At 38.8% G+C, this 24,215-nt stretch overlaps 1 protein-coding gene across 2 annotated transcripts in view; it reads right to left on the bottom strand.

The window, feature by feature from the left end:
• Positions 1 to 24,215, bottom strand: part of SMARCC1 (SWI/SNF related, matrix associated, actin dependent regulator of chromatin subfamily c member 1) — a 91,558-nt gene that overhangs the window by 48,803 nt on the left and 18,540 nt on the right. For both annotated transcript variants that reach the window (XM_052809156.1, XM_052809150.1), the window contains 12 exons: positions 24,089 to 24,181; positions 20,982 to 21,051; positions 18,671 to 18,740; positions 16,895 to 16,970; positions 14,851 to 14,976; positions 14,021 to 14,139; positions 12,661 to 12,785; positions 11,796 to 11,855; positions 11,093 to 11,130; positions 8,355 to 8,476; positions 4,651 to 4,722; positions 258 to 371 (listed from right to left, as the gene is read on the bottom strand). In XM_052809156.1, coding sequence (XP_052665116.1) covers positions 258 to 371; positions 4,651 to 4,722; positions 8,355 to 8,476; positions 11,093 to 11,130; positions 11,796 to 11,855; positions 12,661 to 12,785; positions 14,021 to 14,139; positions 14,851 to 14,976; positions 16,895 to 16,970; positions 18,671 to 18,740; positions 20,982 to 21,051; positions 24,089 to 24,181 — 1,085 coding nt within the window. The remainder of the gene's footprint in view (positions 1 to 257; positions 372 to 4,650; positions 4,723 to 8,354; positions 8,477 to 11,092; positions 11,131 to 11,795; positions 11,856 to 12,660; positions 12,786 to 14,020; positions 14,140 to 14,850; positions 14,977 to 16,894; positions 16,971 to 18,670; positions 18,741 to 20,981; positions 21,052 to 24,088; positions 24,182 to 24,215) is intronic.

The raw sequence follows: 24,215 nt of genomic DNA on the forward strand, positions 1-24,215 counted from the left end.
CTAAACATCAGAACCTAAATAATCACAAGTCAAGATCCAAACTCTGTAGGCATGGTTCAGCAAGCAGACAGAATCTTATAAATAAAGAACAGTATAAAATAGCCTGGTTACCATAAAAGTGGGGAAACTGCTAATCAACAGCACGATGGCTATTGCCCACACCTATGCTGTCATACTGGACCACTTGCATTTCTAACGCAGCTCCTATTTCTTTTTGTTAAAGTGAAGGCAGTGGCTGAAAGATTCATGGCTTTTACCTCATGACAGCGCACACATCTCCAGTCAGATTCCTTCTGCAGGCAGTGCTGGTCAAGTACTCTTGAGGGTTTAAGCGATAGGTGTCAATCATGAAGTTGCGGTAAGCCAGGTATCTGAAAGACGATTGATATGTAGTTCATGTACATTGATGTCTAACAAAGTTCAGAATGCATTTGAGGATTCACCTTCTCCAAACACCTGTGTTACTGACAAGCAAACAGCAACAGAAAATTTTTATTGATGAAATTTACAAATCAGTATCAAAAGCAATAGGTAAGTAGAATTTATTTTTATAATAAATATATATACTGAATATGACCCATCTCTTGCAGATGGTTTCATTCTGGATTCTGTCTGTATTTGGATTAGCAGCACATCGAAGCACACAAATTACAAAGTGCACAAATAGTCGTGGGCAAGTAAAATTAAAAAATTAAGCAACTCAAATGGCTACACTGACTACTTTGAAAACTGCAATCAAAAGCAGCAGTAATAAGTCTAGCACCAGATGTGTCAGAAGACAGGACAACTCCTTGAAACATCTGCTCTTCCACAAATAATACAAAGAGGAAAGTAAGCACCTAGTCTCATGCCTTTGCTGCACCTCTGCTGCAAACGTGATACATGCAAAGATCAGGGACGCGTAGATGGTCATATCTTCTCAGTTTCTAAAAGACTGACATTGCATCCTTGGTGGAAATAGGTCAAAAATATATTCTTGCCCCACTCCAAATCACCCTGTGACTACAGCTGTAGCTTGGTCACTAACCAAGTACTCACTGAACAGACCACTAGCTACAGAAGAAATTACTAGGGTCTGGTCTTCACATGGAAACAGGCTAAATAATCCTCATCAATCCCCTCTGTGAACCTGGAAGGAAAACAACTATGCAGAAAAACCAGTAGTAGTACACTGGATGGATGCTACTGTTTCTACATGTGGACTTTTTAAATGCATAAAAAGATCAGTAAGGAAAGGTTAGAGAACAGCAAAATGGAGAAGATAAGATCTTTGAAAAGCAGAGGGCAAGAACCCAGAAGCCAGCACAGCACTCCCCACTCACTGAGCTAGGAACAGTTACGACTCCCATGAGATTCCCATATTTCAGTGCACAACAGTCCAAGTGAGCAGGTTTTGGGGTTCAGCCCATTTCCTGCACTGTAGACATTGCTTTGCAGGCTTTTTCAGTAAATTTCTGGAGTGTACTAATGCTTCCTAATACAAGTTGTTCAGAACAAAATCAGCTACCACAAAATTATTGCTAGCCCTGTTCTTTAGATGGAACAAAACCCATCTGCCAAATACGAGTTAAGTATCCTATGCAAAGATGTGTTCAAAAGAACATATTATAAGCAGATTTCTGCCTTTGGAAAATTCTTACATGCAGTGTGCGAAAGCAACTAGTAACCAAAAATATAAATCATACAGCGGTGGAACACCAATGCCTTTCACAGGCAACACATAAGCAGACAGATGCTGCAAGTACACACTCCTGCCAAAATCCCACATCTTCATTCTGCCCAAATTATATATGAAACTTGCTGGGAAAAAAGTTATAGAACTAGGTGTTGGGCTCCTCCATGTTGAATGTTTGGTAAGCAAGAAATAAAAAGGGAGCTTCTTCCATAGAGGAATATTCAGGAACATTTTTTAATGCTCCTGGAGACAACTGGGTTACCACCTGCTCAAGAATAGGTACTTTAAAGCTGTCCTGGCTGCAGAAATTAGTTTAATATTTATTAGTTAAGGTCACATTACTAGGTGAAGAGAGAAGCCTAAGACAGAAACATCCCTAAAGTTTATCCTGAAGGGAGCCTGTTTTCAACAATGACATGACCCATCAGCTAAAACTTGTCAACGGCGTGAAAGATAAGTCAACTAGTATTTAGTTAAAATCCCTTTTAAGACAGAAACCACCCCTCAGGCACTACTGTCAGAAGAACAAACCTGTGTTAGCTTTTGAAACACGGTATTTTATTTGGCCTGAAAACTAAGCTGGAGGCAAGACATATCCATTCAGAAGGATGTTTCTATTCTATTTTAAAAGGAAACACAAAGCAAAGACCACATGCTACTCCTACAATCCCTAAATGGCAACAAAAATACATCTCTAGGATTGGGAGGAGTCCCTAATTTGCTTCACTCATAGGCAATAACCAGTAGCAGCTCACGGATGAGTATCAGGAGACCTGATGTTCTGATGTCAACTGAAAAAGGAAGCATGGGACTACACATGATGACCACACCAATGGCAAATAAGGAAGATAAGCATTCTTTCACAATTCAATCTGTTTGCAGTCTTAGACTCCAAGTCCTAGAAACCCCAAACCAAAAATATGCTTAATAGTAAAACTGATGGAGCAGAGTTGGTGTCAAATACATTTTGGAAACAATATGATACAGCTATAGTTACCTCTGCAACTCAGACACATAGAGAAGTTGTGAGTAAAGACTATAGACTGAAAACCATTCAGGGTGCCAGGGACCTCAGGAGGTCTCTAAGCCAATCTCCTACTCAAACCATGGTCAGCACTGAATTTTGACCAGGTTGCTTAGGGCTTTGTCCAGCAAGGCCTGAAAGACTCCAAGGAAGAACATTCCCAACTTCCCAGGGCCCCACTGACAAGAAGCTCAACGTGACCCAGCAATGTGCACTCACAGCCCAGAAAGCCAACCGTGTCCCGGGCTGCATCACCAGCAGCGTGGCCAGCAGGTCAAGGGAGGGGATTCTGCTCCTCTACTCCCCTCTCATGAGACCCCACCTGCAGTACCGCGTCCAGCTCTGGGCTCCTCAGCACAGGAGAGACATGGACCTGTTGGAGCGGGTCCAGAGGAGGCCATGAAGATGATCAGGGGGATGGAACACCTCTGCTGTGAGGAAAGGCTGAGAGAATGGGGGCTGTTCAGCCTGGAGAAGAGAAGGCTCCGGGGAGACCTTAGAGCAGCCTCCCAGTACCTAAAGGGGGACTACAGGAAAGATGGGGAGGGACTCTTCACAAGGACATGTAGCGATGGATCAAGCAGTAATGGCTTTAAACTGAAAGAGGGTAGATTTATATTAGATGTAAGAAAGTTCTTCCCTGTGGGGGTGGTGAAACACTGGAACAGGTTGCCCAGAGAAGCTGTGGCTGCCCCATCCCTGGAAGTGTTCAAGGCCAGGTTGGACGGGGCTTTGAGCAACCTGGTCTAGTGGAAGGTGTCCCTGCCCATGGCAGGGGAGTTGGAATGAGATGACCCTTAAGGTGGCTTCCAACCCAAACCATCCTATGATTCTACGATTGCTCTGAATAACTAAATTTACTGTTATAACAGAAAAATTCTCAGAGAAGGGGAGGTGTACTTTTACTAATGCACATAACAAGCCTTGCAGTAGATTCTCAAGATAAGCATCTGATGCAAAATCAGCAGCTTATCTTCTGATCTGACTTAGCAGTGTAACAAGTTAATCATTCAATGTATGAAAAAACTTGCAATACCTCAAGACAATAATCAGCTTTTTTTAATATTTGTTTTAAACAGCTTCCCTGAAGCTGTTTAAGCTGTTCAAAGAGCTGTGAGTGTATGATTTTGAATTAAGAACACTTAAGTTCCGCAGTAGATACTAGATCTCACAAGGAGACGAGATAGGTACAAACTGGATCTAAATTCAACTGAGAACTCCACCTAGATTTAACAGGCATGGCCAGAATTAAAATGTCACTAGACAGTTTGGAACAGCTATATAAGAAAAAATATTTTTCTTCTTGCAACACACAACCCCAGCTCCCCGATTTAAATCGGACTACCTGATATCTGAAAGCACAGTTACATCTCAGGCCTGTGAAGATTCATTTTCTGACCCTCACCTACACTTTCAGAATTACCCATCAGCTGCTCAGGGAACCATGAAATCAACAGAGATAACTGTGCAAAATCCATTCCACAGTCTGACACAGCATCCTACAACTCTGTGATCAGTGCTTACATGCTAAACTCCCGAGTCTCAAAAATACAGCATGCCATGAGAAGGAAGAGAAAAATAAGGAGGATTATTAAGTTTCTACAGTATCATGAAATTTTCCAGATGTCTTTGGAAGATGATCATGTCTTGTACCACACAAAAAAGTTCAGGAATTTGTTCCAATATTACTTGGGAGAAACTAGTTTTATTTTTCCTGGATAACCACTATTAACTACTACTTTGATATTTAAACTTTTACCTCTACAACAATAATGCACAGACATTATCAAACTACAAGAAGTGGTTGTACAGGTGCTCTTTCCTTTTTTCATGCTCCTAGAGACAGTATCTGCTTAACACATGCATAGCTGAAGTGACCACAGGATTCATGAAACTGGAAGCTCCTTTATCTTGCCGCACTCTTATACACCTGTATTCACGTTTTACTTACATTTCTGGAGTCTTGGACTTGTTTTTTCCATTGAAGAATTCAGGAAGAGCACGACGTTCAATCACATGAATACTGTAACAAAAATACACAATTCAGATGCCAAAGGCTAAATAATGTTGGAGTACTCTGCACACTTTCAAATGACTATTTTGAGGGAGAATAGCAAGGGTGGTTTGGGGGCGGTGGGGTTGGTTTGATTTGGTTTTAGAAACCCTAGTATTCTAGCATGACCCTTTGAAATTTGCTTATTTCATCAAACAACCAAAGCTGCATTAAAAAAGCATCACAAAATTCAGTCCTTGATCAAAGCAAAAATACACACCCAAAGCTGCCCTAATCAAACTCTGAAAAGTACTGAGCAGCAGCCCATTTCCAACTGTACCTTCACGAGTTCCATATTCTGACAGAAGTATCTTTATTCTCCAACCTAGTTAGGACAAACATCCAGCAAAGTACCAACACCTCAAAGAACCCAAGCTTTTATGGTATGTACTTAGAAGATGGAAGTACAAGTAAGTGCTTTGAGTCCAACTCCAAAGTTGGATCTACAGTAATTATTAGTGCTCACAAGTCAGGTAGGAGACTGGCTTCAAGAACGTAGCTAGTACCTCCCTGGTCAATTGGGAAAATAAAATCCAAAGTATGGATATTTGGAGCAACTAAACACTGTTTAAAAATAATTCTTTCCCTTTGCACTCCAAGGAAGAAATGCAGAACGAAAACTGACCACATATGGAAGAGCAGAACTAATGACACATGAGATGCTATGCATTATATAAAATAAACTAAGGTAAAGATCACAGAAAAATCAGCTTTAGTTATTTGACAAATACATTTTTTTTTTCCTTCCATAGCTGTTCCAAGTAAAGTATTTAAGTTTAAATGTTCTTTTAGTAGAATCTTCCAATCTGCACATACTACTAGCCTGACAGTGTCAATAGCACTGTGGAAACTTATGGAATCACGTTCTCATATTTCCTAAAAAAAGGATTGGAGGAAGTTATATGATTTATTTTAACATAAATAAGGACATTTGGTCCTGAAACATTTTAATTGCAGGGTGATTGCATCTGTGGAGTTCTACCAGCAACAAATGAACAAGAACATTTTGCGTTATCCATGGCATATAATGCGATATATAAGAGGGTTTTTACTGCGAAGCAAAATTATAATTCATGTAAACAGCCAGAGTATATGGAACTTGATTAGTCAACTCATTTTTTCTTTTCTAAGATCTTAATATGCAAATTCTTTGAGGGACCCAAGATTTAACCCACCTATTACTAAGTGAGGAAATAGCTTCAAGATTAAAAACCCTTCCATCTTATAAAAAAAGTCTCAGACATGCAGGACTTGCTAGAGTAACTTAAGACAGAAATGTGTAGAATGGCACATACTTTATGCAAGTTAAAATCTGGATAACTACAATGGTCATTTAAGAATTGTTACTTTTAAAGGAAATAGAAAAATATATTCTTTACAAATCTTCCTTCCTCCTATAAGTTCAGCTTATAACCTATCATGCAATTGTCCTCTTACGCTGATACCACTTACTCTTAACTTGTCATTCATAGGAAAATACTCTAACTTGAAGATGAATATTAACCAATAAACTTTTCAGATTGTAGTAACAAACAATCTAGTTCTTGCAATGAAGTTGCCCAAAGCATAAGACATTACACTGAAACTGAATTGAGCATTAAATAAAATTTACCTTTTTACTAGAAAATTAATTTTAGCAAGGACTACTCTAAAACAGCAGTTTATAAAACATTTTGAGATAAGCAGATTAGAATTATTTTTCAGCTTACTTTAAATTAGTTGCGACTGGCCACGTTAAAGAAGTATTTGCAATTTGGGAGGGCTGCAGATAGTGGTTTGTTTATGTATTTACACAACACAAGCAGCATCTTGCTGGGACAGCAACAGCAGTTAACACCTGGAGCCTGAGGTGAGACAGTGCTACATATATGCTCTCTAGTTCTCCAGAACTACAAAAACCTATCTCTGAATGGAAAAGAAGTGCTCAAAGACAGAAAAATGCCAGTCTCACAACTGTGCTGTTATTTCAGCCTTAAACCCAAATCACCTTAACACGCTGTTTCTGGAGCACTAGAATCCAAAAATCAAAGCTTCTTTTCGTATCATCCTGCTACCTTGTGGATGTCCACTCTACCCATCAGAGATGCTTTACGTTTGCCTTTCAGAAGGTCAGAACAAGTACACCTGATGCAATGAGAAGTTTATTCTGTCTCTTCAGAAATACCACATTAGTCTTTTAGCTATGTTTCACAGACAGATTTAGCTCTCAGGCACTCCATTAGAACTACTGCTGCTGCTGCAAATGCACCCATCAAGAATTTTTAACCAACCATTATTACCTGTCATGCCCAAAAGGCACTTGTACAATAGCATCAGAATGATCTCATGACATAATGTCATTGTCGTCATTTTCTCAATAGGGAAGTACTATTGTACCTTCACTTTACAAACAAGGAATTGAAGCACAGAGACTACAGATATGCCCACCTTGGTTTAAAGCAAACCTCAATTAGCTCGAGCTATACAAAGTTGCCTTTCCTGATCTACAGCAGATCCACAGTTTTATCCCTTTAGGAAGTGCATCAATGGAGCATTTCATTCTGCATGCGTAACAGAACTACACCTCGAGCTTTTCCACTCACAAAGCAACTGGAGCACCTATAAATTCAGACTACATGATCCTTAGCTTTTCTGCTTCCAGGATCATCTCTGACTGGGAGAGCAAGGGGGCTGAGGAAACAGATGGTTCTATTTATGGGGATTTAGGTCAACTCAAGCCACTGGCACAGACCTAGGCTAAGCAACTGACTCAAGGTAACAAAGCTTGCCAGAGCTGGAAATTGAACCAACCCTTACACTAACAGTTCACATCCCATCTTAATTCACTACTATAAAAACTTACCCACTTTTGGAAGTTGCACATGAATCCTAATACTCAAGTGTCATAGCATGCCTTTTTACATTCCAGCCTACACAATGTCTCAACTCTTAGAGCCAAGACAAAATACACACTCAAATGACAGCCCTTCCAGGCAACTGACTATTCCTTATTCTGCTTCCAAAGCGGTTTTTATTTTAAAAAAGTACTACATTAGAGTTTAACTTGTAGAGGGACTTTCATTCCCAATCACTTGCTTCTCTTCCCACACCACAAAAGCTTGAGTATACAGAAAACATTAGGGTTACTATAGTAAGTTATACGGTCATAGCACACCACAAACCTCTGACTCCAAGGACAATTCCAAAATGAAACAAATATCCTCCCTGTATAAGCAATAACTTATCCTCAAAGTCAAGATCTGAAGCAAAATAAAAGGCCACCACCTTTCAGAAGTAGATACAAACACAGAAAGATCATACCAAGACTAGAGAAGTAGGCAAGACAAAGGAATGATTTTCCCATGGGGGAGGGGATAAAAACCAATGTAAAGCAAAAAATGCTGAAGATAGACTGAAGATCTGTGCTGTTTGAAATTCTCTTCCTCATTCCCAATCCCTGAAAACTGCCAGAAGTCAGCTTGGAAAGATTTTTAAATGGAAAAGATGTACCCATACATGGGAACTAGACCTAAACAAAAGTAATTTCTGTCAACTCTCAGCTTGATTTATGAGAAACAACCACCAAAACTGAGTCTTCCCCCAGTTCCAAATGACTTTCTTACCAGTTGTAGTCAAACCAAGATGCATAGCTTGGAATAATGATGTGGTTGGTTTGTTCTGTGACGTTATCTTCACCTGGATCGATTGACCTACTTTGATCGCCTTTGTTAGGATCTTCATCTTCCTGTGTCATGGAGGGAATACAACAGTTAGTAGGTTGCAAGAGACATACCTAACAACTCCCAGCTCACACAAAGTTAGTCCAAAACAAGTGCTTTCCAATCCTTTGCAGAATAAACTTTTCCTGATGCAATCTCTGGTCAATGGGAAAAATCTCAGGGACCAGAGAAAGTGTAATCTGTGTTCATAAAAATATTAAAGAAAGCATAAGGCCAGTAAGTTTTTACAGAGCCAGCTCTCAAATCTCAAGGACATACTTGGCTGTACAGTTAGATCAGGCTTTGCATCCTGTTCATAAAATTAAGCATGCTCTAACTATGGGAGAAAACACTGCATTTCAATTCTGCAGTATACTGCAACCACGTGTAATGAATACAGCACAAATCTAGAGCACTTTGTAAGCTGTCAGCCTAGCTCTTGCTGCCATCTCCAGTTACTGACACCGCACCAATTTTTAATATTGTCTAAGACAGGTTGTATTTTTTGCCACTCTTTCCCCATTAACCTTTTCACTCCTCAGAAGTGAAGCATTAAAGGAAATCAGATTCATTACTTCTAGTTTCACTGGGACACACTTGTCGGCCGTAACAGTTTTGTGTCTGCAAAACTGTCTCATTACACTAAATTCTTGCTTGGATAAACTCAACTTTGATCAATCTTAAAGCTGGTCTCGGATATTTCTCTCTTGTGAAGAAGAGATACTAAGTTCAACTTGTAACTCTGCACATCCCTGCATTTGCTGCCACTCAGCAGGTGAACAGACCCATGAGTTTGCTCATACAGGGCTGTGAAGACACCAGTGAGCAAGATTTTCTAAGATTCCCAAGCCGAGGGCAAGTCTTTGGTCACTTCCCCACTGCTTCACAACAGAAGCCTCCTGTGAACACTACGAGTTCTGCAACTGGAGCTCCAGCACACTTTCGCTTCCTGATCCAAAATGATAAAGAGAAGGGCACAGAGGTCATATAAAAAGAGGGTCAGGGCATGATAGGAACTCTACGAGAAACCCTCAGGTGCTATTTGAAGAGCCTATAGGCAACTCAGCACTAAATGGTTTTCTTTACCTGAATTACTAATCCAGACAGATTTCAGAGAAACAGAACAGACTGTTAAAAATAAGGAAGTCCCTAAAGCAGGATCTTAAAGAGTCATTGGTATCAGTGATGTATCTTTGTCTGGGACTAAATTCCCCCAAAGACAACAGGGTATCATTCTAAATATATTTAGTGATCTGACAATAGCTATTCAGAAAATAAGTTCTTCCTCTCATCATCCCCTCAACTTCCAACACTCATCTCTCAAAATGCATTCACCAGAGAAACAGACTACACCCCCCAAAAAACACCATTTAACATAGGACATTAAAAGCAAACCTCTTCTGATCTAACATGGAACAAATACTAACATTGCTGCTTGAGTCCCCACAGTTCCAGGTCATTCTACACCCAGGGATGGAGAAGTTACACCAGAAAAGAAAGAGCATTTCCCATACTGGAAAAGCCTGCTGTCGCATTCCTTCTGAGTTGGTTTCCCTAGCTTGGAAAACAGTGCTTCTCTAAGAATCATGTTTGGCAATCTGTGTTCACATGTCCATATCTAGATACTTAAACCCACTGTTCCTTAGTGTGATACCTGCTCCTAAACTAAAAGAAAGGTTGCTTACTACCTAGCCAGTGGTCTGCATACCTAGAGTTGTTAGCTTCCCCATTTTAAAACATCAGAAAGATTTTTTAGCATTTCTGAAAACACATACACAGATTGGACATATGAACTGAAATACAGTAAAACTAGAAATACTTCCGTATTGGAAGTCAGATTTTCTTAATTATATGTATAACTAAGGACACATCCAAGTGTCTGTGTCTGTGCAGGCCTGCAACTGTATGAACCTAAAACAGATGTGATCTTTCCTTACCTGCACGATCAGGCAGCCATCTTATACTAGGCAAGCTGTGAAAAATAGTGCCTGGCATACTGACAATGCAGTTCAATACAGAAACTACCCCAGCAACACTATTAAAATGATTAGGAAGCCTATCCAGGGTTTAGATTTAGTCCTGAAACCTAAAGAAAAAGCATAACCTTCGAAAAATCTTACATCTGAAAAACGCTTCTTTGAAAATACTTTGCAACTGTCTCCTCATTCTCATTTTTAATATACTAGATTTAAAAATACAAAATAATCTCACAGCATTTGTAGAATTTTTATAATAGCAAAACAACATTCCTATCAGTAACTAATTTAATCTTATATAACACTTGAAAAACATTACAGGCTTAAGTTACTGCAGATGAGATTAAGATCTTGACAGGACAAGGGGTAATGGTTTTAAACTAAAAGAGAGTAGATTCAGATTAGATTTAAGAAAGAAATTTTTTACAATGAGGGTGGTGAAACTCTGGCACAGGTTGCCCAGAGAGGTGGTAGATGCCCCATCCCTGGAAACATTCCAGGTCAGGTTGGACGGGGCTCTGAGCGATCTCATCTAGTTGAAGATGTCCCTGCTCATGGCAGGGGGGTTGGACTAGATGACCTTTAAAGGTCCCTTCCAACCCAGACCATTCTATAGTTCTACGATCTCAGCTTCTACCAAACTTAGTAAGAAACAGCTGCTGTTACCTTTCCGCCAGTCGCCACTGTCTCCTCATCCTGTTCATCTGAAAGGTAAAAGCATTGAGAATTACACTAATAAAAGGCATCTGATTGCTCATAAGCCTTTCTAGCAATGCAATTGCTGAATTTGAAAGAGTATTTCATTTGTTTTGGAAGCGAAGTGAGGAGAAAAACAAAGTGGACCACACATCATTAAGGCAATCTCATCCTTATGCAGGCACTCAACTATCCCAGACAAGAGAACAGATAAGAATACAGAGGAAGGATAATTAGAATTCTTCCACACTTAGGAATCCATACCTAATTACCGCCTTTCCCAGTGCCCTAGATATAGCCTTGTATAATAGGGTATGGGACACTAGTTTGTATCTGTTATGCCAAAGGCTTAGCAATGCTCAGGGAACCTGTGATTCACCTTGATTCCCAGTAAGAAAAGAAAAATTCTGCCAGCAAAGAGCTTATATGTCACATAAAAAAAAAAAGAAAAAAAAAGAAGCCTACAAGGGAACAGCCTTGCAAGTGAAAAAGAGTCAATACGTTTCACCTCAAATACATACGAAAACTGAATTAATTCAATAAAAGAGTAGGATTAGAGATTCCTTTTAAAATTGAGAGATTTAAAAAATATTTACTCTGTTGGCCTACAAGCAAGATTTTACTATAAAACTTAAGGGAGGGGGTGCTGGATGGTGTTGTGTGTTTATTTTACCAAGGTCTGCTACTGTTCCTCCTTTCACAGGCGTGTTTTCACTGTCTTTCTTTGGGTTCACTACAAAAGTAAGCAAGATTGAAACTCTGATGAGTAACCGTCAGACAAGATACAATTATCAAAAAGTCTAGCATGCTTTTACTATCTTATCAATAAACTGTTTGTTATATCTTTCCAGTTCAAAAGAGTTCAGCTGTGCAGTTTGAGTACAACAGACCATTTGTTTGATTTCTCTGTAATTTCACATCTGAACACAAAGCAGCTTCTATTCATGCAGTTAGTGGACCAAGTACTGTACTTTTTCCACCTGTACAACACGTAACAGTTCTTACATGCAAGTTCAAACCAGGTAAAAACCAAATAGTGTGGCACCCAAAATAGTTTGGTGTCAAGGACTTGATAGAAGGAATTATTTTTTCTGACTTATCTTTACTTAACAGGTATTGCATAGATCATTGCTTTTCTGAAAAGGATTAAGAACTGAATACATTTGGCATGTTGCTAGAGTTTCCACTCATTTAATGTGCTTATCTTGGTTACCTGGCGTACAATTATTTTCCTCCAGAAAACTCCATCCCCCCAAAACATGAACTCTGTATAATGGGTGAGAGCAATCCTAAAATAGGTGAAACTAAACATTTAAGTGGATTTTCATAAATGTATTTCAAAAAGCCAGAATAAGGTGACTCTGCTGCCCTTCTCAGCTGTCACATTCAAATCCTTGACTAGATAAATTTAGATGGGCACAGATCACCTGGCCCCACAGCCACAAAGTATTTCAAAGATTTGACAAAATACATGTGCATTTTTCAGTGCAGTTTAAACAGTTTTAACATTCAAAGAATCCAGTGTATGCATTTTTTACCATTTTTGGGAAGTACCACTTCTTCTATATTAGGTACTGGTGTGGGATCCTCCATGTCCTTTGTAAGATCTTCTTGCTCATCTTCTTCTTTCTGCCCTCTCCTTTTCCCATATAAGGCTGTTTGTCTAAAACAGATCATATACAAATTCTCTGCCAGCTGCAACTGTCAGATGTTCTCATCTTGACGTTATTCTTCAGATATCCGGATTAAACGACTAGGTTAACACACTTATAAAAACATGAATGCTGTAGGAAGTGGTGCTGGTGGAGTTACAAAAAATATTCTCTGTTTATTACTAAACGAAGTTTCAAAAAAAAAAAAAAAGGTATTTTCCACTGTTTCAAGACTGGAGACCACCACTGTATATAAATCTTGATTCCAAAACTGTCTCCAGCATGCTGGCAGCACTTGCATACTAGCGATATTCAAGAGAGCAGCGATTCACTTACATTTGTCCTTTTTAAAGTTGCAATAAGGGCATCTGCTGCACAGAACAGAAGAGGCAACAGACCATTTCAAGGCATGCTGCCTTATTTAAGAAAAAAGGCTGGCTTGTACCATCGATTCTGTGTACCGAGGAAGCCATTTTGGGAACAAGGCAGAATCACTCACCGCTCTCTTTACACCATCTAACTCAGGCTTTACATTTGGAACAAAAAAGTAATTCAGATCAACTATTTCTTTCTCACCTCAGATGATAAATTTCCGGTTTTGTCGTCTTAGAGCCCAACAGGTCTATTAAACAAGACCTGAATTTTTTGTTCAAAAGCGCTCACCTCCATATCCACACATATCCCAATAAAAGCTTATTTATGGGAGTTTATAATATTGGCTTTTGTTTGTTTGCTTGGTTTAAGAGATCAAACTAGCATTGGAAAAAATGCTACTCTGTAGGCCACAAATGCTACTCTGTTAAAGTTGCATTTGAGAAGTGGACTTTAAAATACCTGGCTATGTAGATAAAAAACCCTCCTCCATTAAATGCAGTAATTTATGGGGCTATACTTCAAAAAGTGTACATGTACTACATGATTGCACTAACAGAACGAGTTTTGAGTTATTTTAGAAGCAGCTGAGTAACTTTTCATTTGAGAAATTCTACTCTTGATGCAGCAATGAATCCTGTCACTGACACAAATAACATGCCAACTTGCACTAGATGCTCCTCCAACCTGCAGGCAATACATTTCTACAGAGTAAAGAAATTACATACACCGCACAAGCAAAATCACTCAAGTCTATTGTAGAAATAGTTATTCTACTGTAATCTAAGGTGAGACAAATGAAAGGTGACAGAGATCTCCCCATAAGCATTTCTTCAAGAAAATTTGCCTCAAATTCCAGGACTCAGACACTCACCCTTTCTTCCCTGTCTTTTTTCTCGACTCCACAGGAGTGGGGGGTGGAGAAGGAGAATGCTTTCTCTTCCTTGTACTGGCTGCTGCTTTCCTGTCTCTCCTCTCTGGACTACGTACAGGCTGTTAGAGAAGCAAAGTAGTTAGCTCATCTCAAACACTAGTTATTGAAACGCTGTAGGCTACACTCTTCCATAATACATCCTACAACAGAGAAGCTAAAAGCAATAATACCACAACATACACCACATTCAGCTCCAGAATACTTCCATTTGTCAAGGTGAAAACCCCTAAATTTTCTACAGCCATCCCCCAGATGCTGCAATGGCTATGTACTTAAGATACACAGATTCAGAGCAAGATTCAGAAGGTAATGTGCGACTTGGTCAATATATTCTATCCAACAGGAGAGATTTCCTAGTGAGCAGCCTGGCCTCAAGGTTAAATGAACATGTTTTCAGAGTCCTAACTTCCTGCATTAGGAGGGATACAAAAATTAGTTTCAACAAGTACAGAGAATTTGGAAATCAAATATTAACTGATGCTGTTTAACACACCCCTGGCTTCATTTATGCAAAAGCACAGAGTGGGTCCTATCTCCTACCATCCTCAGAAAGGGGGGGAAAAAAAAATAAAAATCAACATGCACACTGACACTTTTGGATAAAGGATATATGTCAGAAGAAAGTTAAAACTCGACTGTGTTATCATAGGCACCTCAAACTGTTCAACTACCTTCATTTTAACAACTTTGAGTCCCAAAAATGTGACTTATGCAGAGATAAAGAATATTGATGTATCAAGAGGTCACCCATTAAGCACAGAACCACCTACCTCTTCATTTTTCATGGAGATTCTCTGTCGAAAACTCACTGATTTCCTGTTCTCATCTACCTCATAATCCTCTTCATTCATCCATTCATTGAATATATCTGTGTCCAAAATCCACTTGGCATGAACCTAAAGAACAGAACAACATGCTGATGTTTTTTGAAAAAATTACTCCGTGACAGTCCTCATAGAATGAAGTACTTGCGGCTTTGTTATCAGAGTCTGAATGTCCAAATACCTTGTAATGGTTTTACACATAATAGATGACAGCTTCATGAGGCAATGCAATAAAAGATAAACATGCGCGTAAGTCTACTGAATGCCATGTCTGTTCCTCCATCATTTTTAAGCCTTCTGAAGTGTGAGGTCAGTTCTCACAGCTGGGACAACAGCTCGGTATTAAGAGTGTACTTTGGATGCTGAAAATTACCATCAAAATCTTCTAAATACACAGATCACCGTAGCAGATGGGCCACAAAAGACCAAAAAAATGAAGAAGAGTTGGCTGTATCTTGGAAAGATTGACTATCTTGACTTAAAACATCCATCTTCACGTAAAGTTCTAGTTCACATAGTTGAAAATAAATTCTTGAGCTTTAGGATGATTTATACACAAAAAGCATGTGTTCCAGTTATTTACAGGTAACTACTTGGAATAAGTAGTTTGAACAGATATCAAGTTATTTTCTGACCTCAGCTGCTCTAACTCTGCTGTTCAGATGAACAGCATACACACAGAACAACACTGCATGTTACATATAAAAGAGCAAGTCCAATAAAAGGACAATAAAGTAGCATTTACTACTGTTTGATTATTACTGTTCTATATCACTCATTTGCAATGAGCTAAATCAGACAGGCAAATAATTTCTGTAGAAAGAAAACTAATTATGTAGAGAACCTAAATAAGGCTGATGTTGGTTTTAGTGCTCACGTGTTCAACAGATTGAGAAGCACTGACTTTTCGCATCGTTACGACATGATGTAAGAGCAGAGTTCCCATTAAATTGAACCTTTCAATAAAGAAAGGTGAGATATGACCCTCAGGGATTCTTTAAACAGCTACTGGTTTTCTCATTCACTTCCATGTTGGCTCTAACTCTAGGCACAGTTGCATTCATACATTACAATTCATTAGCAATGCCAAGGATTTTAGTAAAATCAAGAAACTTAAACTCTGCCCTGTACTAAGCGCATACAGAAGCTGGTATCTACAGTGGTACTGAGCTAAGACAAATGAACCCAAGAGCTTCTGTAGCAGTGTGAAACCAGGGGATGGGGGAGCCCATGGCCACACACAATCTGTCAACCAGACCACAGCTCTATTTTGATCCCAATAGCTGAATCTGCTGGAAATCACATCGCCATTACAATAACTCAAAGAGAAAAGACAAGATTTCAGTGGTACCGCAAACGTCAAAAATTCAGATTTTTTCTCCTAAAGCAGCTTCTTAACTTCCATATTATCTAACTCCTAATATTTTTTGGCCATTTCTGTATTATAGAAAAAGATGAACTTTCTGCACACAAAATATGTTTTAAGCCCTGTAATACTTGTGTGGTAATCTCAGGTTTGTAACCTGACAGTTGTTTTCTCTAACAATATTCTTCAAAAACCATCATGAGGATATCGTATTTTTCCCCACTTCCTCTCCTTAAACACTGTACAATGCCATTATGCCTTCTAATGAGTTGTCAGGTTCCATCCGAGAGATGGCTGCACTTCAGCAGTAAGGGAAGGACTTACCTTTAAAAAACACCTCAAGTCAGGCCAAAATAAATATGGTAATTTTGGCGCTATCAGAGATGCATAAGCCTGTCCTTCTCACTCACAAATTAAAGTACTTTTTCAACAGCATTCCTCCCCAGACCAAAGCAATGTTTTAGACATTTTCATTACGGCTCTAGAAATATCACTCTGCTTTTCCATATATATGGAAATACAGCCATTGTTACTCAGCTGCACATTAAAATATCTATCTAGTAGCACCTGAGCATGAGCTATACCAATACAGTAACTTTGGGAAACTGTTTAAGAGAGACTTACCTTCCATGGCTTTTCAGGAATTGGAGGATCCTCAATTTCAGCATCTATTTCATTGGCATGAACCCAAGTGTCATAGCTAATGAGAGGAGTCAAGAGAAAACAAAATTGGTCCCCTGGGCTGTTCATCCAGAAAGATCACCAGCAGGAATTTTATTCAGCAATTTTGACATGTGCAAATTGTATCGCTGGGGTAGAATAGTAAAGTTTTTTCCACACAGTGAAATGTTAAAGCAATAATTACTGGTTTCTACTATAGAAATAGGACACACTGAAAAGGGAGGGGTCATTTAATGCACATTCTTAACTTTCTGAATTTAAAAGCCAGCTCAGTGAAGCCAGCTACAGCTTAAAATTGCAAGTCTACTCTCTAGATTCAGGGGTATAAACGCAGTTTTTGAGTCACTTGTTCAAACCCTGGCATTAAGTTAATTAACTTGTTTCTGTTCTTACGAGTTTAAAGCAAGAGATACTGGATTCCTAGAAGAAAGGAGTATGCATCCTCTCCTTCAATCCCTACTGCTGTAGAATCCATTTCTTACATTCACTTTTACACATGCTATTCCCTCAAAAGCCTATTTATAAATGCTAAGAAACTGCACTCAGTAACAGCAAAAGCCAAAATACTTTGTAATCAACACCATGCATGTACTGAGCAGCTAGAATAAGTCATATGCAAGAAAAGATGTGTATATAGCATTCCTCATGTTTATACTGATATTTATAAATACATATACACACACATGGAGTCAACTGATATGGTATAAATATAAAAATATTTAAAGGTTCTTCATCTATATGAAGAAATAGACTTAAGTGTCATTGTTGTTTGCTCTCTTCCACTGAAATATGCATATGGTTCCTGAAAATTCTATGCATGCACAGCAGAGCAGATTTTAGTACCCTGAAAAAGTTATTTAAATAGAAGTCAATGCTGGGTTATCAATCTTTTGAGTTTTCCAAAACCTGGACTCAGAAACCAGTTATTACAAATACATTTACATTACCAACAGTACGTACGCTATCTTTTAGCACCTTCTAACAATATAGGTCAGCTTTCTCAAATACATGCTTTCAACAGTCACTCGCACTTGATTGAAGGCAACCCATGGAGTGAAATCTCTTTGTTGAAGAAAGTTGAACTAGGTGACTAGAAGTTCTCCCTTTTGGCTTTGAAGTCTTACTAACTTTATGGAAAGGCTCACTCTGCTCTTTGAAAGCCTGGTTCAATTTGCAACCTTACTACTGACTCTGCAGAAAAACAAACTCTCCTTTTCTAATTTCGCCCACCTGCCAGTATCATGGATAGGTATGCATATTTCGGTTTTAAATCACTGGTAAGTCTTTTCAAGCTTTGGACATTGAGATAAATGGTAGCAATACTAAATTATTGCATGGTTATACTCCATAAGACAACCACTGCTTGTCTCGTAATATGAACAGCAATGTACAATCATTCAGAATCAAAACAATAGGAATGCAGTACTGTATATTTGGGTTAAATTTTTAGACGAGCCAGCGTGAGATAGGTCTGAGCCTGTCATTCTGCATAACGAGAAAAGAGCATAGTTGTAGGCCACACAGCTGGGACGCTCCCCATGCAGGTTCACTACTGATAACCACAGAGCACTGCTATCAGGAGAGGTAAGACTCAGTAAGTGAAAGGAACAGTTTGTTTAAGGACATGGATTTTCCTACTTGCGAGTTTTAATCAAGATTTTTACTTCAACAAACTTCACTAAGATGTGGGGTCTGCATTCTTCCCCCACCTTTCTTTACCTGTCTGGAAAAAAGCCCCAGTGTACCAGCACCTGCTTGTCTTTTTTCATCACAGGTCTCAGCCATTCATCTGCAAAGGGGAAAGAGATCTAGCATCAGATTCAGATTGTAAAGCACATTAAACACTATTTTGCTTTTCCACAGTAAAGTTACTGCAATCATCTCTTATCAGAGTCTCCTGTAGTGCAATTACAATGGCCCGGCCTGCCACAGTGATACACTTGCCTGCATTATCTTTGCCATGTCTAAACATGCACGTGCTCTGCCTGCATACTACACAGATGTTACATTAGTAAAGTCATTTTAATGCTAAGAATTATTATGTTTCCTTTCCTGGCCACATACATTCATAGCCTAACACACTCCAGATTAAGATCCAAAGAGGCCTGGAACAGTCATCTGTTTCTCAACAGAAGCAAGAGGCATTTCTGGCTGACAGGTGGAAGCACTATCCTCTGCCAGCTCATCTTGTCCCATCTCATCTCCCAAACTCCTTGGCCATTTGGGACTGGAACTCAGAATGGAACAGAGCAAATCCTCCAAGAGGACACTCAGTAAAGACAGCAGAAATAACATCGAGAGAGACACACATGCTCCAATCTGTCACTTTTTTAAAAAATCTCTGTATAAACAAAAAGACTAAGCTTCTCCCAAAATGCTTTCTTGTCAAGCGGTAAGTATTTCCCCTCTGTCTTTGTATATCCTTGTTAGACATCTGAATCCCCTCATTAACTCCTTCTATTGATTTACATTTATTGCAAAAGACCCTCTTCCCAGTACTAAACTCTACTCTCAACAAGTATTTGAAAAAACAATAGAGTTTTGAAGGAAGAATATCAGGGCAAGGGGTGGTGGTGAAACAGATTTTAACAAAAAACTTCCAGGAGTCTAACAAAACTTGGATTTCAACTTTCTTCTTTCACAGCAGTGCTAACAAGGACTTCAAGTTAATACAGACTTACTGAGTAACACTAATACTTTGCTGATTTTGCAATAAGGCATATGCTCAGTCTGACTGCTGTTTTAAAGGTTTTTTTTTTTCTTTTAAACTGCACATCTGACACAATGCAATAACCTACCCCCTGCAACTCAAATATGAAGAATATAGTCCAGAGCAGCATTAAAAGAGAAATCCTGAGAATCTGAACCTGTATAGAGTTACACTGCTTGAATTTATGGCTGTCTTCTCATCTTAGTATAATCAGGGGTTAAGAGAGCTCTGTCTAGCACATCTGCATGTTCACTGACTACAAGACAGATGGGACCTACTATGCTCAACCCTCTTCTGAGAGCCTGAAGTGGTTAAACATAAATACAAACCTGTGGCTAGGCATGAGATTACCTGAAGTACAGAACACAGACAAGCACCAGAGGACAAACAATCCATGATTGTTCCTATACAGGAGTGAACACTTCCATCTAGTGGCCATCAGACGCCAGGGCGTATCAGAAAAAGCTTATTTCTGTCAGTGAAACTCAGACGATCCACTAGACATTTAAATGTATTTAAGGTAATAAAATTAGGAGCTTTTTTTTGTGATTTGCTGAAGGATACAGCTGTTAAATTGCTTTTGTGGAACCTATGTGCTTCATATAGAGGCAGACTGCATTATAATAAAGCCAACAATCTCCAATTTATCAGGTCTGCTTGTTACAGTATCCACCTTGCCAAACCACCTGCAATGATACGTATCAGCATTCCCAACCTGTCTCCTGGAAAAACGAGAACACTGCAAAAAGTTTTTTGATTCTCATTTACTTTAGCATCTATGCTACCTCTCCTACATGTAGTTGATTCCTAATAATGTTTTACTCAACAATTTGACCCATACTTACATACTGGGGGACACCAAGAAAGCAATGGAAGAAAAAAAAAATTAATGGAAACTTTAGTTTTAAGCCCCCTACTTTCATTATCCTTACTTCTAAATTTAAATCTAAGTTAATTTATTTTTTAAGTTCTTCCAGTCCATTAACTTTGCTGCTCTTCAGCCTGCAAGTTATTTGGGACAAACAAAATATCTGCATTCAACAATAAATAATATCTCAATTTCCAACGCAATCACTGAAGAGTAGGCAGCATTACACACCTTAATCTGAAAATGTTGCATCAATTAAAAATGTGAATGTTACACCCAATAGTTAGAAGCAGGACATAATTTTATTTGGAGTTGTTAATCCTAGAAATACTTTTCCAGTGGCTCTCAGGAACAGGCTAGGAACATTCTGCATCTGTGCAAAAGCTCCCGTAAGTGCTAACGGAATTTAGTTACAAGACTATTTCCACTTAAAAATTGGAAAGCAACTTTACCATCATCCATTGAGGTAGGACTTGGATAAACATGGTGGGTAGCCTTTGATTTCTCTTCAGTTACTGTTCCCTGCGGGAAAGGTAGAAGAAGAGAAGAAACTGCATGAGAAACCTTCAACACATTACCCCAAACTTCTCGGCTGCTTCTTTGTACCCATATCCCATGCAACCTAGAAGTATTCAAAGCTAACTTCAATGCAACAAAGAATACCACCTCTAAGAAGTGTCAATTTTAAGACTGCTGCCAAACTACTTTGTCATCTCTTGATCTTTTCATCTCAAATCCTTCCTCCTCCTAGTTCCTTCTGCCCCAACTTTCATCGTAAATTGTTCCACTATCAGTTCATACCAACCTATTGGCGAATACTCTGTAAGGAAGCATCTGCAACTTTTTTCCACTAAGTACACATTTTGGTCCAAGACGATTTACATAAGATAAAGTCTATGAGAAACTTAACTAGAAATGGCTGCCTTGAGTAGAACATCCTTAGTATTCAAGAAAGGCTGTATGTCAAAAGACAGCATAAACAGCCATTCTTTCAAAAAAGCCTCCTAAATCATAGAGCAAAGGGAATAGATCAGAAATACACTAACATGATACTACTGTTGTCAAATATTCAAACACCAGAATACTTTTTCTTCTTGCTGGTTTAGGACATCATTTTCTTGACATATGAGAAGGAACAGATGTACTTCTCACCCTTATGCAGATGCCACAGAGTGGTACATAAAGCAAGTTCTCTACATATGAGTACAGGCCATAATTGTATTCCTACTGGACCTACATTATCATGCAAGAAAATTCTACTACATAATTAGGTATCTATTAAATAAATACGTAACACTGCTTAGTGTGGCCAGTCAAGAAAACCCTGTGCTTGCCTCACATGGAGAACCATAAGGATTCTCCCACACGCTGCAGAAACACCTCCAGTTTCCATATACAAAGAGTCATTTCCAAGGGCAGCAGAAATTCACAGTCTGCAGACTTCTGAAGAGGAATTATGTTTTGGAACAGTTTGTATGAAAATGTTATTCAAAATTTACATTCCATAAATACTTGACAGATTTATTTAAAGGACTTAAGAGCACATGGGATAGGTTACATCCAACAATATGCAAACAACTTAGAAGACAGCATCAAAAAGAGGAAAATTAAAAAAGCATGAAGTTGCATTGCATTATGGTAGCAATATTTGGAGACTACTCTGATATCAGGGGCTGAAGGGCAAGAGCTCCCACACCAACAAGAGTTCATAGAACAGGGTAAAGGAAAAGGAGGTGCTCCGAGCAACAGCAAAAAAGAAAGCTGGAAAGTAAGAGTAATTTCAAAGCATTCGAAGGGGAAGGAAAGAACCCTGGCTTGACTGAAGAACCTGCAAACTGTTTAAGGAACAATAATGGAAATTCTCCCTTCATTCCCCATGAGCTAAAGACGCTTCTCCAGCTATCTAATCTGAGCTTTGTGAATCAGATCAGTAAGATTTATCTATCTCCTATGGAGCTTTAAAAAAACAAATACACAATAGATGAACAGGAAGTCTCTCTTAAATGCTATCTTAACTGAAAACAAACGGATGGATAACTCTACATTAAAACAGCTTTCTGAAAGATTTAAGTAGATTGTAAGGCTTATTCCCTGCCTCTGCTAAACTGAATGTAACTGGAAGATAAAGACATAACAAGATGGAAGAGTTCTCTACTGGCAAAACACTTTTCTCGAAGCAGATAGATATAAATGCTAAATCTCACTCATTACCCGCTTTCACGTTCCTAAATTATTACTCTGGCTCTTCTCAAAAGAATTCTCAACATTTATAAAGAAAAACAGAAGCGTGACTACCAGAAACAGTAACAGCACCGTCATCAGCAGAGAGAACAAACATCTTACTGACACCTCTTTTTATAAGCCCAGAGATCATACTAGCACTGTGCTGGGACAAGAGATATGCAACTCTTCTGCACAGGCTGCAGTCAGAAGTTGGAAACACCAGAGAGGAGGGAGCTACAGGTACTAGGGATGGGGTAGAGGAAAGATGACAACACAGGGTTAAAAAAAACAACCAAAAACCCGCACAGGTAGCAACACAAATACAAGATGAGAATTCAGAGGCAGGGCAAAGGAAGGCAGCCCAAAAAGCAGAATTAGGGACAATCTCTGTTTTCAGTTCTTCACATCCCTTTAGAGACAAAGTGGCCTGCTTTACAAGTCCCTTAAATCATTCATGGATCTAGCATGCTTTGAGTTCACTATAGAATTCCTTTATGAAAGGAATATTGAATCATTAACTCCAATTTAAGCAATAGCAAGCATCCTGAGTCAGCTGAACAATTAAGTTGTGAAAAATTACAAAACTGAAGTTGCAACGATGGTTCATAACAACAACACAGGAAATACATTTAAACCGGAAAAGAAATGGTTTACTTTGGCTATAGCCATGAATTATCATAACACAAAAGGCTATCAGACCATCTAGAGTTCACATTCCAGGATATTTCTCCCAAGACAACTGAAAAGACTGTTTACATTTTTAAGAGATGAAGCTATCAATCTTGTTCAGTTCACTATTTAGTATATTAAATTGCAATGGCAAGATGCTGACTCTGTTGGAAATACACTGACTACCTAACAAGCAAGAGACCATTGTTGCTTGCGTTCTGTTCAGCACAAGCAAGAAAAAAAGCAACTAAAATAAAGCAAAAAAGGCAGCGATCATTTTACAATTAAAGCTGGCTGATGCTGTCCCCATGTACCTAGAACACCTATATTACACCCTACCTTCTTTGGTCTCAGATTTGGACAAACAGTGAGCTTCTGCTTTATATAAGTAGGTATTCAACACTAAATCAGCTAGGGCCTGCAGCCAACTCATTGAGACACTGTAACTACTGTTCACTTCAATAGCAATTTCGGATTTACTTTTCGAACAAAGTTATGATTCAATCTCCATGTGAGGATAACTACGAATGGCATCTTACAAATGGTGAACTTCTGGTCTTAAGTGACTTGCTGCTGCTGCCTTGTGTTGTCAGGCACAATCCACATGTAACTGGTAAGTCAGGCAAATACATTTTATCTTACAACTGACAAAGCATTTAACAGTTACCTGGTGACGTTTGACAATATCCTTCAATTTATTAGCCAACTTCAATTCTATATCTGGAATGAGGTAGATGGTCGGTCTGCTCAGACAATTGTTCTAGTGGAAAGAATAGGAAGTTAAATAAGAAATT

Source organism: Harpia harpyja, chromosome 1 (assembly GCF_026419915.1).
Source record: "Harpia harpyja isolate bHarHar1 chromosome 1, bHarHar1 primary haplotype, whole genome shotgun sequence".
Classification (NCBI taxonomy): domain Eukaryota; kingdom Metazoa; phylum Chordata; class Aves; order Accipitriformes; family Accipitridae; genus Harpia; species Harpia harpyja.